The sequence below is a fragment of the Leucopleurus acutus genome, assembly GCF_964270905.1.
Source record: "Leucopleurus acutus genome assembly, chromosome: 19".
NCBI lineage: Eukaryota > Metazoa > Chordata > Mammalia > Artiodactyla > Delphinidae > Leucopleurus > Leucopleurus acutus.
The window spans coordinates 6,249,827-6,264,400 of record NC_139161.1 but is presented as its reverse complement, the minus strand read 5'-3'; the positions used below and the strand labels follow the sequence as shown (position 1 = coordinate 6,264,400).

General features: G+C 58.4%; 1 protein-coding gene across 2 annotated transcripts in view; it reads right to left on the bottom strand.

Annotated features, from left to right (window-relative positions):
* TTYH2 (tweety family member 2) overlaps window positions 1-14,314 on the bottom strand; it is a gene marked incomplete at both ends in the record, with an annotated part of 38,191 nt that extends 23,877 nt beyond the window's left edge. The window contains 3 exons of one of the 2 annotated variants that reach the window (XM_082860263.1): window positions 1,173-1,289; window positions 6,642-6,814; window positions 14,186-14,314. In XM_082860263.1, coding sequence (XP_082716389.1) covers window positions 1,173-1,289; window positions 6,642-6,814; window positions 14,186-14,314 — 419 coding nt within the window. The remainder of the gene's footprint in view (window positions 1-1,172; window positions 1,290-6,641; window positions 6,815-14,185) is intronic. The other variant, XM_082860264.1, reaches the window with a different exon arrangement.
* Window positions 14,315-14,574: the final 260 nt, after the last annotated feature.

The window sequence follows — 14,574 nt, the reverse complement described above, 5'->3', positions numbered from 1 at the left end:
CAGCCGCCCCATCCTCACCCCATTAGAGCTGCTCCAGCCCAGTGTCCAGGCAGCTCTCAGTCCCCAGGGATGGGTCCCAGTGGACACAGGGGGTGGTTGGATGAGCTCAGCAGGAGAGCTGGGCCCCTGCTCTGGTGTGTGACCCTCGGCTCCCCAGAAGGACCCTCTCTGCGGCCAGAGCCACGGCACCCAGCACCCAGCCGTACCCCCGAGGAGCAGCACAGCTGTCTCTTTAAGGGAGTCCCTCCTGGGAGGAGCCGGGCTGGGGGATTAAGGCCTGAGAGGAGCTTAAGGGAGAGGAGGGGCACTGAGGTCAAATCCTCCTGAAGCCGCACCAGGAGGAAGTGAGGTCCACAGGCTCCGGTCGGGGCTGGCTTGCGCGGCTGAGGCTGCCTGACACAACTGCTCATTTGCTGAGGTCACCCCTCTACTGGGGAACTGGCCCAGAGGTGATGGCGGACAGGACTGGCATTTCTGAAAACTGCCCCGGAGCCTGGCTCCTAGGGCGCCAGGGGCTGCTGGGAAATTAGCTGCAAAGAGCCAGTGCTTCCAGAGAGAAAGTGACAAGCGCTGGGGGCCATGGGCTACCTTTTTTTGAAGACCCTGACTCTCCCCGCCCTCGAGGCTCAGCAAGTGGACCTCTTCCTTGGGCGAAAACTCCTTCCTCTCCTCTGGCCTGCCCAGCACATCCTTCACCCTTAGCCCCCAGCTGGAGTCACGGCGCCTGGAAACCAGAGCCCGGAGGACACCTTGCGGGGTTTGGGGCTCTTCACTTGTTTTTGAAGAGTGTTGACATCTCCTGGACGCCACCCACCATACTCTACACCCAGCACTGAAAGTGAACACAGAAAACACCGCGGGGCCGACTGTCCACATTCAGGGGCCTCTTGAACAAATGGCACAGTGCTCAGCTCTGCTGAAGATGGACGGGCTCTGATCCCACAGCCATCCTGGCCCCCAGGACCCCGCAGCCTTTCTCCTTCGGTCCTCACTCCTACCCCTGCCCCCTGTGCCCCCCGCCCCCCAGCCTGGGGAGCAGAAATCGCCGGTTGGCTCCTGGTGGGACCAACTGGCAGCCCCAAGGGGAGTCCGGGCCCCCTTGGAGCCGAGCTGGCTGGGCTCTGACTGGGGCTCTCGTTCCCGCCACGCTGACCTCACCGGCTGCCCGCAACCTTACCAGCACATCGATCCCAGAGAAGGTGTGGTTGGCATTGTCCAGGGAGTAGATCAGCTGGTACACCCCGTCGCTGGCCTCGCTGTTTCCATAGAAACCAACGCCCACCGCAGCACTAGAGGCAAGACCCCAAAGTTAGAGGTGACACCCAGAGGAGAAATTTTGTTAGTATACTATTTTTTAGCGCCGTTTAGACTCCACAACGAAACTGAATGGAAAGTACAGCAATTTCCCATATACCCTGTGGCGCCTCAGACGCCCAGACAGCCTCCCCAGCCGTCAACAGCCCCCGCCAGAATGGGACAATTGTTACAACTGATGAACCTACGTGGACACGTCATTATCACCCAAAGCCCACAGTTTACATTAGGGTCACTCTTGGTGTCGTAGCACAATCTTATGGGTTTGGACAAATGTATCCGCCATTATAGTTTCATACAGAGTAATATCACTGCCCTTAAAGTCCTCTGTGCTCTGCCCGTCCATCCCTCCCTCATCCCTAACCCCTGCCAACCACTGATCTTTTTACTGTCTCCACAGTTTTGCCTTTTCCAGAATGTCATATGGTTGGAATCCTACAGTACGTAGCCTTTTCAGACGGGCTTCTTTCACTTAGCAATATGTATTTAAGATTCCTCCATGTTTTTTCATGGCTTGATAGCTCATTTTTCTTTTTTTAAGCGCTGAATAATATTCCATTGTCTGGATGAACACAATTTAGCCATTCACCTACTGAAGGGCTTCTCAGTTGCTTCTAGGTTTTGGCAATTATGATGAAAGCGCCTTTAAACATCCATGAGAGCGCGTTTTTGACTTTAGCTGAGGAACTCTTTCCTGGGTAGGGGAGAGGGGGTGGTCTAGAGTTCTGGCAGATGGGCTGGCCGGGGGAGGGAGGAAGGTTCTGGGGCAGCGGTCTCTGGCCTGGCCAACTAGCTCTGCAGCACATTTCATTCAGCCAACAAGAAAATACTCCTGTTCTCCAGTCCCGGGGCTCTGAAGGGTGGAAGATTGCTGGCCGGGCCCTAGGGATTTTGATGCTCCAGTAGGTCTGGGAGGGGCTCAGGAACTCCCCAGCTCCCCAGGTGACTCCGACACACGTGGGCTCGGGGACCACTGAGGTCTCATGAAATCACACTCACCTCTCCCAAACCCTCCAAGGGTTGGGGATGCCCCCTCCCTTCTCTATCCTTTCACCTCCACTTCCCCACACCACACACGAGGCATCTGTCCTGCTGAAATGTTTGGGCTTCTAGAAAGTCCCTTCTTAGTTTGAGTTAGGTTGAGCTGAAGCCTACCACCTTAAATCACGCACCTGCTGGCTCCTGGCTGTCCTCGGGGCCAGACTGGAATAAGCTTCCAATTCCGCAAGGCACCCTGTCAGACATCTGAATGGGGCTCCGTGTCACCCTTTCTCTGCTCTACGAGTCAGATGTGTCCTCCAGGCCCGGTCTACAGCACCCTCTGGTTCAACTCTCTCTACTCATGTCATGTCACCCTTAAACGTGGCCTCTGAGTGAAGCACCCAAGCCCAGCTGGTCCCTCCAGCTCCGAGCACAGGGGGCTAATGCCCTGGGGTCCTCCCTTCCTGTCACTGACCTTGTGGTCCATTAATATCCCTGGATTTCTCCCCAGGAACTGCCGCTAAGCCCAGGCGTTCCTTCTTCCTCTAGTGCCATATTGCTTTTTGTTTTGTTTTAAATAAAAGAGGAACTTTAAATCCATCCCTGTGAAATTTCATCTAGTTGGTTTTAGTCCAACATTCCAGCCTGAACAAATCATTCGAAGTCTCGCCTCTGTCACTGATCATACTTTCTCTTACTCATACCCCTGGGGGTCCTCTCAAGATTCATTAAACAGCCTCCTTGAGTTTTCATCCAAAACGCTGATTTTGCGGGGGAAAGATGAAGACACATGTGCAAACGCTTTTACCCTTTTTCTTTAAACAGGGCAGAACCTGGGATGGAATCCCCTGGGAGACTGTTCTAGAAACCTCCTTCCAGGGTGCCCTTGACCCCCAATTCAGTGTTTCTCAGAAAGCGGTCCATGGACCACAGGACAGAATCACCTGTTAAAAGCGTAGGTGGCGGGGCGGGGGCGGGGGGCACACTGCACCCATTTGTTACCAGTATGGTCTGAGAATGTGCATTTTAAAACAAGGTTCCTATCTGCTTCACGTGTCTGACGCACGCACGCATGCACGCACCAGCTACAGTTTGGTGAACCCATGAGTAAATCAGTATTCTTTGCATTCAACCAGAATTGTTCAACCAGGTTTGAATCCACTTAACCGCACCACCACACAATCCGTAAATACAGCATCCGCAAGGATACTGGGAGGACCTTGGTCAAATGCAGAAATATTCATACGTTAAATGTATTGTATTTCTATGAGCTTCTCTTTAGTCACTTCATCTTTTAAATTTCAGTCTGCTCTGAAAAATACCTTTCGTTTGCTCCTTGTGTTTCTAACTTTCTCTGCTAGTTCTGTGTGTCATGAGCCAGTGTTTTCTGGGGACTCGGCCTCAAGCCAATGCTCTCCCAGCCTTTTAACTCTCCCTTTCCCTCTTTTCAACAACGGAGAATTCTACTTTTGCGTCTTCTCATGGTCTATGGATTTATCGGAGATGATGGTTCAGTAGGGGCTGTGTAATTGCACCCAGTCTTCTGAGACAAGTCTGTGGTGTTGCCCCTCTCTGGTATAACAGCACCGCTCTCTTAATCAAATGTTAAATCACTCCCAAAGAGAGGTGCACTGCGAATTCTCCTCATATCCCTTTTGCCTTGTTCATTCTTTCTTCTACGGATTGAATCTCCCCTCTTCTCCGGGATCCTTGCTGTCAGAGCTCAGCAAGACCCCCGCCTCCTAATCCCCCCAGCCTCACCTCGTATCCCTTCTCCTTCTGCTTTTGTTGCCGCCCCCCCCCCCCCCCCCCCGCTTCTCTCCCTCAACTCACTCCAGCTGGGCTCCAGTCTGAGCACAACTCCAGTGAAGGTAACTGGTGCGGCCTCCACCGCACTTACTGCCTATCCCCCACCCTGCTGCACCCCTACCCCAGCCCCCTCGCCCGCCCCTCTGCTCCAGCCACACTGGCTTCTCTCAGTGCCTTAAAAGTTTTGTGCATCCCACTCCTGGGCATATACCCGGACGAAACTATAATTCAAAAAGATACACGCACCCCTATGCTCATAGCTGCACTAGTCACAATAGTCAAGACACGGAAACAACCTAAATGTCCATTGACAGACGAATGGATAAAGAAGATGTGGTCCATGTACACAATGGAATATTACTCAGCCATAAAAAAGAACGAAATAATGCCACCTGCAGCAACATGGATGGACCTAGAGATGATCATACTAAGTGAAGATAAGTCAGACAGAGAAAGACAAATGCCATACGATATCGCTAATATGTGGAATAATCTAAAATATGACACAAATGAACTTATCTACGAAACAGAAATAGACTCACAAAGAACAGACTTGTGGTTGCCAAGGGGGAGGCGGGGTGGGGGAGGGATGGGTTGGGGGCTTGGGGTTAGCAGATGCAAAGTATTATATACAGAATGGGTAAACAACAAGGTCCAACTGTGTAGCACAGGGAACTCTATTCAATGTCCTGGGATAAACCATAATGGAAAAGAATAGGAAAGAGAATAACTGAATCACTTTGTTGTACGGCAGAAATTAGTACAACATTGAAAATCAACTATACTTCGATAACATAAATTAAAAAAAAAAAGCTTTGCTCCCCCTCTCCGCCCGCCCCCCCACAGGGCCTTTGCATACACTCCGATTCCCTCTGCATGGAAGTATCTCCTCCCAGCTTGCCCCCACCTTTGCCTAGTTCATGCCTTCTCATCCTGTTGGTCTTGGTGCCCTTGTCACCCAGTTCACACCCGACTCGAGTGGGCCATCCAACTTCACGCCTATGCCTTGTCTCCAGAATTACCCTTTAATTCGTAAGTACTCAGATCAAACAAGCACATGATCCTCTGTCTCTCCCAAGAGCTCTCCCAAGAGCTCTCTCCCGAGAGCTACAAGAAGGCAGAACTGGTGGCTGTTTTTCTGATCGCCGGCTCCCTCGTGCCCGGCCCAGGCGACCCGGAGAATTCTGAAGGAGGAGCTGTGCCACATACACTCCCGTTTTGAGTTTTCCTTAAGCGGCAGGTAATGATTACTTATTGGAATTGACCCTCCCAAGTCATTCTTACTGTTCCAAAGTATTCTTCTGTCACTTGCAGTATTTTTTGCAGAAAAATCTGAGTTCCTAGGAGAGAGGGCTGCCTGCGTAGCAAGCACTGCTGGTGTCTTTGGCCGTCTCCATCATCCTGTCTCTCCCTGCCCGCCCTGCACACCTTGCTCTCAGGAGGAGGCTGTTTAATACCAGGTACTTTGCAGGAGGCTCCTTTCTGCTGGGAGTCGTGTTTGTCTTTGAACTTGCGACCATGGCTCAACCTCTCTCCTTTAAGTTTATGATTTAAGCCCCGGCCACGTGTCTCACCCAGCCCTGGTTCCCTTCCACGTGTTTGCTGCTTTGTCACCCTTGCAGAGCTGCTTTGAGTCCTTGCCTATCTTTTGGCTTAGATGCCCTGACACTGCAGGCAGGACGGGACCTTGAACGTGATCTAATGGAGAGGAAAGCCCTGGGGATGAGGTGAGCCGCTAGGGATGAGCCCCATCTGCCTCTTGTCCTGCTGCCAGAGACAGTGCTGTGGGTTCTTGGATACAATGGACAATTAGCCATGAGGCATTCCACCCCTTGGGCAGGACCACCCCCCGGAGCGTTTCAGGAGGAACTGAGGCTTTTGGAAAAACCTCTGTAGATACAAAGACAAGAAAAATACAACTGCGTGTTGAACACAAGGCCCACGTGTGTGTGTACACCGCCTGGGCAGCGTGGCTCTGACACACAGTTAGAAAGCCTCACTTCACCATCCGAAGCAAAGAAGACCCAGCTGATGGCGCTAAGAGCTACTGATCTTGTGAGAAGATGGCACTGATCTGGAATGGAGTCAGACTTTGATCGCAGACCCCGGGCGGCCGCTGGGAGGGGACAGGACGCAGAAAGCAGCGATGTCGCCGGTCAACTGCTCAGGGAGCTCGCTGCCAGGCTGGAGAGGCCCCCCCCGGGGCAGGGGCCAGGGATGCTCGGGGGCCGCCCCTCGCCACCCAGGGCATCTGATTCCCACTGTTGGGCGAGAAAAGGCACAGCTTTCACCCTGGAGACAGGCCCTCCCACCCAGGTACCCGGAGCTCAGGCAGGAGAACGTGGCCAGACAGCTGAGGAGCCACTTGGGCTTTGCTGGCGGCGGGGTGGGATGGTGCGGGAAGTGGAGGGTGAGGCAAGACCCAGATGGTCAGGCCCACTTTTCATCCGCTGTGTCCGCCTTGCAGCCTCACACGGAGACCCCCGCCACCCCCCGCCCGAGCGCGCACGCCGGGCCCGGCGCAGAGGGACACTCACCAGCAGACGAGCCCAGCCGCCACGGCCGTCCAGGTGATGCAGCAGGGGTGGCGATGCTTGGTCTGCACCGCACTGCTCTGCAGGGAGCAGCACACACACACCAGGTAAGCCGCGAGGAAGATGAGGTTCAGGCCCAGCCCGACGGCGGCCACCAGCCCCAGGAACAGCAGCGACTGAGGAGGGAGAGGCCTGGGGTCAGCACTCGGTCCCGTGGGTGGCAGGGGTGTCGGGAAGCGCCCTGCCCTCCGGCTGGGCGGGGAGTGGGGGGCAGAGGAGCTCAGGTGTGGGTGGGGGAGGACACGAGACAAGTGGTGGAAGGAGGGACGGCTCAAGCCTGGCCCCCAGGCCCGGGGCTTACACACCTGGATGCAGGTGCGGACCAGGCATTGTCTGATGGGTGCTCTGAGCTGCTCAAGACACAAGGCAGGAATCATCCCCAGACAGTGAGGTCTGTGGGCAGTGCTCCGTGTGACTGAGGGAGACAAGGAGATGGACGTCCGTGGGATCAGAGCATCCAAGGCCTCCTGGAGGACACGGGGCTGAGTGGGGCCTGTCGCAGGGCGGGGAAGGGATGCCCTGGCGGATGTGCCCCACGGAGCCTTGTTCCAGGTATTGGGGTACATCCTCAACCAGAGGCCAACTCTGCGCTGGGGGAGGGGGGAGACGTCAGGAGATGCACCTGGGGCGTCCCTCTCATCACATCTTGAAAGGGATGGCGACCCCTAGATGCCAATTGTGGCAGCAAAGCCCAGAATTCTGAAGGGGGGAGGAAATACCGTCTCAGGTCCGCCGAGCAATCAGGGTCCCACAGAAGGAGCCGCTACACGTCAGGAGGCCCAGAGCCCCCCCACTCCTTGCCTTCCAATCTCTTGATTCAGCCAGATGGACGCCAGATGGCAGCAGGACTGGTGGCCGCCAGCCAGGGCTGGACCTGGCTCTAAGTCAGGCTCCCGAGCTGACAGCCTCGCCCTGCTGCCCACGTGCCCCGGGTCGTCCCCAGCCCAGAACCCCCAGCGCTCCAGTCTGGGCTGTCGGGGCAGGGTGATGAGCAGAGTCGGGGGGACACTGGGGCCCTTCTGGGCTAAGGGGGAGACAAGACTCAGGCAGGAGCATGCGCACACCAGGAGACACCCCTGAACACAGAGGCTGGGGTCTGCAGTCCCGAGGCCCGGGGTCGTCTTGGACGGGGCTGGGCAGAGCCTCACAGGGGAGAGGGTGTCTGCTGAGCCCACGCAGCCGCTCGGGCCCGTGAGGGCTTGGGCCGGCCTGCGGACCCCTGGCCTGACCTGCTCAGCTGGCCACCTGGACCGACGGGTTTCTGAGCCTCACGGACAAATGGCCAAAGCAGCGGGGACAGCCCAGAGGAGGACAGATGGCCCGGGGTGGATGTGACGCAGTGTGGCTTTCGCCTCCACCTGGGGTAAACACGTCCTAGGTACTGCCGGAACTTGCTCCCCGACCCCCGACTCCGCAGCATGGGTGGTAAGCCCTCCTCCTCCAGGTAGCTGGGAAGGCCCAGCGGACCTGACCACACCCCCCTGCGGAAGTCCTCCTGGGTGGCAGGCGCTGGGGCTCCCGGGCCAGGGCCACTGGGCCTGTCCCATGGACTGTGCCAGGAGGCTGGCCTGGTGAGACAGTGGAAGAAGCTGCCACTAGCCCCGGCCCCCAGCCCACGCCCCTCACTGGAGGCCCTGTAGCCCCAGGCCAAGGGGAAGAAGCCAAGGATGGGGCTTTAGAGCCTTGCTATTCAAAGCGAAGTTCACCAACCCTGGGGCACTGACATCTTCTGAAATGCAGAACACACCTCCTCAAGCCCCACCCTGGACCCAGAGATTCAGAACTGCACCAAGAGATATCCCAAGAGATCTGTATCTCATTGAAGTTGGGGAAACCCTGATTAGTGTCAACAGATTTTCTCAAACTGTTTATAGTAGCTTAACCTTTTCTTCAGACTCGCTTAGCAGAGCACTGATGTACAGAGAGCCTCTGACTGAGGGGTGGACGTAAATGCCAAGCTTTGTCCTGGCCACCCCCTCACAGGCCTGAGGCCCCTCTGCTAAAGCCCAGGACCCCCTTCACAAGTTGCAAACCACTGTGCAGTGTGCATATACCCCAAGAGCCAGCAACCCCACTCCTGCATATTCACCTGGCAGAAAGGAGGGCTCACGTCCCCCACAAGATACATGCAAGAATGTTCACAGCAGCCTAACACTGCGGTAATAGCCAAACACCAGAAACAAGCGAAATGTCCACCAACAAGAGATCGGATAGATAACAGGGATTGGAGCCACACGATGGAATATGACGCAGTTATGAAAAGTCAACTGTGGCGACAGCCAGTGATGTGGGAGAATCTCACAGATGTCATGGTGGAGGAAACAAGCCAGATGACACAGCAGAGACTGTGTGGTTTAACTGACGTAAGATGCAAAGTCAGAGAAACTCATCTGTAGTGACAGAGGTCCGAATAGGAACTACCTTTGGGAGGGAATCAAGTGGGACGGAGCCTCCTGGGGGGTCAGGAATACACTTTGACTGGGATGGTGTCTCACACACACACACACACACACACACACACACACACGTATTGAGGTGTACACTTACGGATGTGCACTTCCCTGTAAGTTAATCCTAATTAAAAAGAAAGTAACAAAAACCTGGATAAACCTTTTGTATAGATTAGAGACTGGTTAACAGCCATATTTCCTCCCAGCTACCCTGGACAGCCTCACCCTCAATCTCCCCCCAAACAGGAAAACCCACTGACTCTATCATGGGTCCCCATCCACCAAGGAAGGACCTCCAAGGAGTAATCTCGACTTGGGTTGGTGCCGTTTCAATCTCTCCAAACCACAGCCCGTCCCCACCCCCGAGCCCCTGCCCTGGCTCCCCTGTTTCACGCCTCACAGCCCACTCCAGCCTCCTGACCTCCTGCAAGCCTCGTCTCATGCGCAGGGCCCTGGGATTCCAAGGCCAGGGGGCAGGGGTGGGGCTCCCCAAGCTGGGCATCTGGCCTCATTCCATTACCCTTGGTGCAGCCCAGCCCCGGGGAGGCCCCGTCTGGGAAACCCAAATGCGGAGGCCCTTTTGTTAGCAGTTCCCCTCCAGAACTTTCCTCGGGCGCTGGGAGCACGAGGGCAGGGGCAGAGGTTAGGGTTAGGGAAGGAGGAGTTGGAGGGGGGAGGGAAGAGGAGCCTGAAGAGCCACCTCCCACGGCCACCTGGGTGTCACCGGCCACCTTGGTGTCACCGGCCAGCGGGCAATTATTTTCCGGCTGCTGATTAACACTGCGGGTCCCCGTGTGTCTGGGTGCGGGGAGGGCGTTACAGGGAGGACCTCCCGTCCAGAGGAAGCCAGGAGCTCTGCTCACACGGCCTCCTGCTCTGATAGCGCCGAGAAGGGAGCGTTCCAGGGCAGCTCCTGCGGCCACCGCCTCCCCGCCCCCGCGTCAGGGCTCGGGCCTCTCCCTCGTGGCAGTGACTTCCATTAGTTCTGGTTTGTCACTCTGCGATGAGAAACCAGAGCACGAACCCAGGACCCAAGCTGGGGGCAGCACTGACCGACTGGCATTCTGGGAACGCCGAGGCTGCGGCTGCACCGCGAGGGGCTCCTGCACTGGGGCGGGGGAGTGGGCAACAGCCCGAGCGCCCCTCGCCCCGAGACCCCAGGAGACAGACAGCGAGCCAGCCGAGGGGCGAGGCCAGGGCGAGAGGAGCCGGAGGGAGAGGCAGTGACTCGATAGGGTGCAGCCCCTCCCCCCCGGGGGCAGGGGGCAGGGCGCAGCGTGACTGTCCAGCTGACCGTGACTCAGGGCTCAGACGGAGTGAAGGGGGCTTCCTCTTCCCAAGCTCGGCTCCCCTCAAATCCTGCCGGTGGGCCTCCCCGCCTGGCCTTTCCTCCTGAGGACTGCCCCCTGAATTGGGGGAGCCCTGTAGTTCTGGGTCTAGCCCCTCCCCCGGCCTAAGGACACACACTTGGGACTCTCTGGGGAGTCTAGGAGCGGAACCACCTAACGTCAACACACGGAAATCCGTGCCTCCGTGTAAAAAATTAAGAGTGTCTCCTCTACTTCCTCACGCGCGTCCCAGGAGAACGGCTGGGCTATGGACGCGGCTGGGCTACGGACGCGGCTGGGCTGTGGATGCGGCTGGGCTATGGACGCGGCTGGGCTATGGACGCGGCTGGGCTGTGGATGCGGGGCAAGGACCGACGGCGCAGGGCGCACACAGGAGGCTCCTGCACATGCGCAGGCAGGAGCAGCGTGAAGCTTGGCGCGGCACTCGGGAGCCGCCGGGCCTCTCGGGGACAGCACCTCCTCGGTGTCTGGTCTCCCACCTCCCCGGGGAGGCGGCTGCATGCTGACGGTGGCAACTGAAGGAGGAAACTGAAGTGGCTTGTTCTGGGAGTCACTGCTGCGGGCAGTGCCAGGGGCCCTTTCTGTTGTCCCCAACTCTGTCCAATGGGCACCTGGCCAGCTGGGGCTTCCTCCTTGCCAAGCAGGGCTTGTGGCAACTTAGGGAGTGCCGGGCACTGGCCACATGCTTTGCACCCACTAACTGATCGGGTCCCTTCAGTAGCCCTTCGAAGCAGGGATCTGCTCCATCTCCACTCCTTCTCTCCGGGCAGAGGTCAGCAGACTCAGGCTGAGAGGTCTGGGCTGCTTCCTCGGATGGGGCTGGGGGCCCAGCGGGGCTGGGGCGCCCTCCTCCACCTGGGGCTCGCCTCACCTGCCCCTGCAGACAGACTGGGCACGACCTCCCCAAGAGCCTGGTGGATGGAGCCCAGGTAGCCTGAGCGAGGACTCAGGGTCAAGTCCACTGGCAGGGAGGGATGGAAGGACAGCCATCAGGGGGCTTCCATGGCTCCCCAAGACCCCTGAAAGTGACTGGGAGCTCTGCTTCCTCAAGGAAGTTCTGGGAACTGACTTTGCTCAGGATGTCCCAGTCACCAGGCGACCTGCTTTTCACTCCTAGACCTCCTTGCCTTCCAGATCCCCTGCACGGCTCGTCCCCGCCACGGAGCTTTCCAGGACGCACTGCCTGTTCCCAGTTCCATTTAATCTTTGTGTACACACACACACACACACACACACACACACACAGTACCACAGGACGGTACTGTTCACTTGGACGTTTGGGGCATGAGCTGAAGCCCCCTCTGCATGAGTCTTTCAGTCCTTCCTGATCAGTGACTGTAGACACAGATCTTCCGTCTGTGTTCTCCATGGGTTATGGTACTTGGACACGTTTCTGAACCTCAAGGCCAGTCTGCGTAATGATTTGCGTCACTGGGTCCTATCACATGCTATGGGACCCTCTACGTACTATGCATGTTTCAAGGGGCATCTCATTTAATACTTGCAGAGGAGGAAAGTGAGGCTCAGGGAGGTACAGACACCTGCCATGGTCACAGTTTGAGTACTGAGATGACTGACAGCAGAAGGTGCCCAATCCAGGGTGTTAACTGACGTGGTGCCCTGACTCGGGCGGTGACCGCTGCTCAGGAGGAAGGGGACGAAGGTGGGGACGTCCAGGAGAGACCCACGGTCAGACAACAGGGGAACTTACCAAAACAGGAGCCGCCTTAAATAAACACCCAGAGCCAGAATTCCCATCCAGGCTCACCAGACTCATCTCCCACTCAGAGCCCTCAGGCGGCCTAAGCAGTACATGGAAGGTAGGGGTGGGGCTGGGTGTTTGGCGACCGGGGAGCAGCGGCCCTGGGGATGCCAGCACAGTGTGTCAGGGTCTGAAACCCCGGGAAGGAGAGGGGCAGGGGCTGTGAGTGGGTCCCTCTGGCTCATCTGCCACCTCTCCAGGGGACCGAGGGGGGTGGCCCAGGCTCAGGCCCTGCCAACCACAGCTGCTGGCCAGACGGGAGCTGTCTCTGGGGGAGCTGTCTCTGGCGGGGGGAGTGCCCTACCGCCCCTCCCCACACACCAAGGTCTTCTCCACCCAGGCAAGAGTTTACTTTTCCTCCAGGGGAACGGAGAAAGCTGTGGTTGGAGGCCCCAGGGGCAGGATCTGGGGCGCAGGGTTTGGGACACAAGGACGTGGGGTCAGACACACACACACACACACACACACACACACACACACACACAGAGTACGCAAGCAACACAGCTGTCTCTGAAATCATATCCGCCTCTTTTCATGCATTCATTGGGAGCGGAAGATTCCCTGGAGCTCTCCCCAGGTGGCTACATTCTCAGGGAACTGCCTTCCCCAGGCAGGGCTCGGGGAGAGGGAGGCCAGACAGGGAAGGAAGCGAACTCGGGAAGCCAAACCCGGCGACGGATCCCTGCCTAAGAGCAGGAAGGGGTCCTGATTCTCTCCTCCTTCTGGAAGGGCAGGCACCATCTGCCTGGGGCCTGAGGGTGACGGGGACACTAGGGGTTATTATTAGACTCCCTGTCACTGGCGCCCTGCACACCCTTCTGGACCAGGATCCCCGGCGCCCTGCAGGAGAGAGTCCTGGCAGGGGAGAGGTGAACAGCCGACCCCTGCTCAGCCTCCCTGGAGGCCCCACTCTGCCCTGACTGGCCTCACACCAGGAGACTGCAGAGAGCCTGACACGCAGGCAGAGGCCGCCAGGGGTCAAAGTCCTGAACAAATGGGCCCCATCTTGGACTTCCCAGTCCCGGAATCTTTGACCCAACAGAAAACTACTCAGCCTGGCTACAGGGGCTGGAGAGGGCTGGGCCACACCTGAGAAGGCTGGGAGATTCTGCAATTGTCTGGGCGAGGAAGCCTGGGGAGCACCCCTTCTTCCCAGGGGTGCAGAAACCGCGGAGGCCAGCAGAGCAGGGCAAGGAGAGAATTGCAGGGATGAGGCGAGTGGCTGGCCAAGCCGCTAAGATCCCAGAAATCCAGGGCCTAGAAGGTGTGTCTGTACAGAGAAGGAGGGTGCGCTGGTGTGAGATGGGGCTGATGGGGGCCACCTTCCTTCCCCCAAATATCCACACGTAGCTGAGGGTCCACACCCCTCTCCCCCAGCTCTGTCGCCTTCCAGGAGGGGCCCAAGTAGAGGTGCTGGCAGCGGCTTCCACGCTGCAAGCAGGGGCTGGGGAGGAGAGTTGCTGCGGAGACGAACCGGGAGACCGGGAGTTTCTGCCCAAACTTCTCCCAGAGAGAGCGCGTCTTGTAACCGCATAAGGAGGAAAACGGCGGGGCCCTCCTCAGCATCTCCGCAGCTGGTGCGGCGGAATCACCGGGTACGGGCACAAATGCCCCTACGCCGCGCGGCGCTGCCCTCCCCCTCGGCGCTCAGCCTCCCCGCCCCGCCACAGGCAGCCTCTGCGCCCTTCCCCCCCGCGTGTCCCTCGGCCGGCTTAACTCCCATCTTTCCAGTTGTCCCGGCCCATGAGGTTCCCAGGCCGGAGGGCCGTGGGCCAAGGACTCGCGGGGAAAGGGGAGAAGGGGCGAAGAGGCTGCGGCGAGAGTGGGGGACGGGGTCTGGACGCCTGTGGAGAGCGGCGGGCTGGGAGGGCGGAAGGGGTGGCGCGGGGACTTGGGGCGCCGGGTCGTGGGGCGGCGCGGACTCACCTCCTGGTAACTCTCATCGCGGGGCCTGAAGGTGCTGTCTACCGGCTGCAGGCGCAAGCCGACGTGCGGGACGCTGTGCAGCCACACCACCCACCAGGGCGCGATATACTCCACGCGCGCCGCCAGCATGGCTCTGCCGGAGTGCGCCCGCCCGCTGCGACCGCCGCCCGCAGCCCACCGCCCGGCCCGGGACGCGCGCCCGCCCGCCCCGCCCCGCCCCAGGCCCGGCCCCGCCCCGGGCCCACCCCGACCCCGCCTTGCCCTGGACTAAGCCCCGCCCGCTGAGCGCGCGCGCGCCCTCCCCGCCCCCTCCGGGGGGGCGCTCCTCGCCCTGTGCTCACCCTCCGGCAGCAAGGGGTCACACCGAAAAGCCTGAAGCGTGTTTTTGG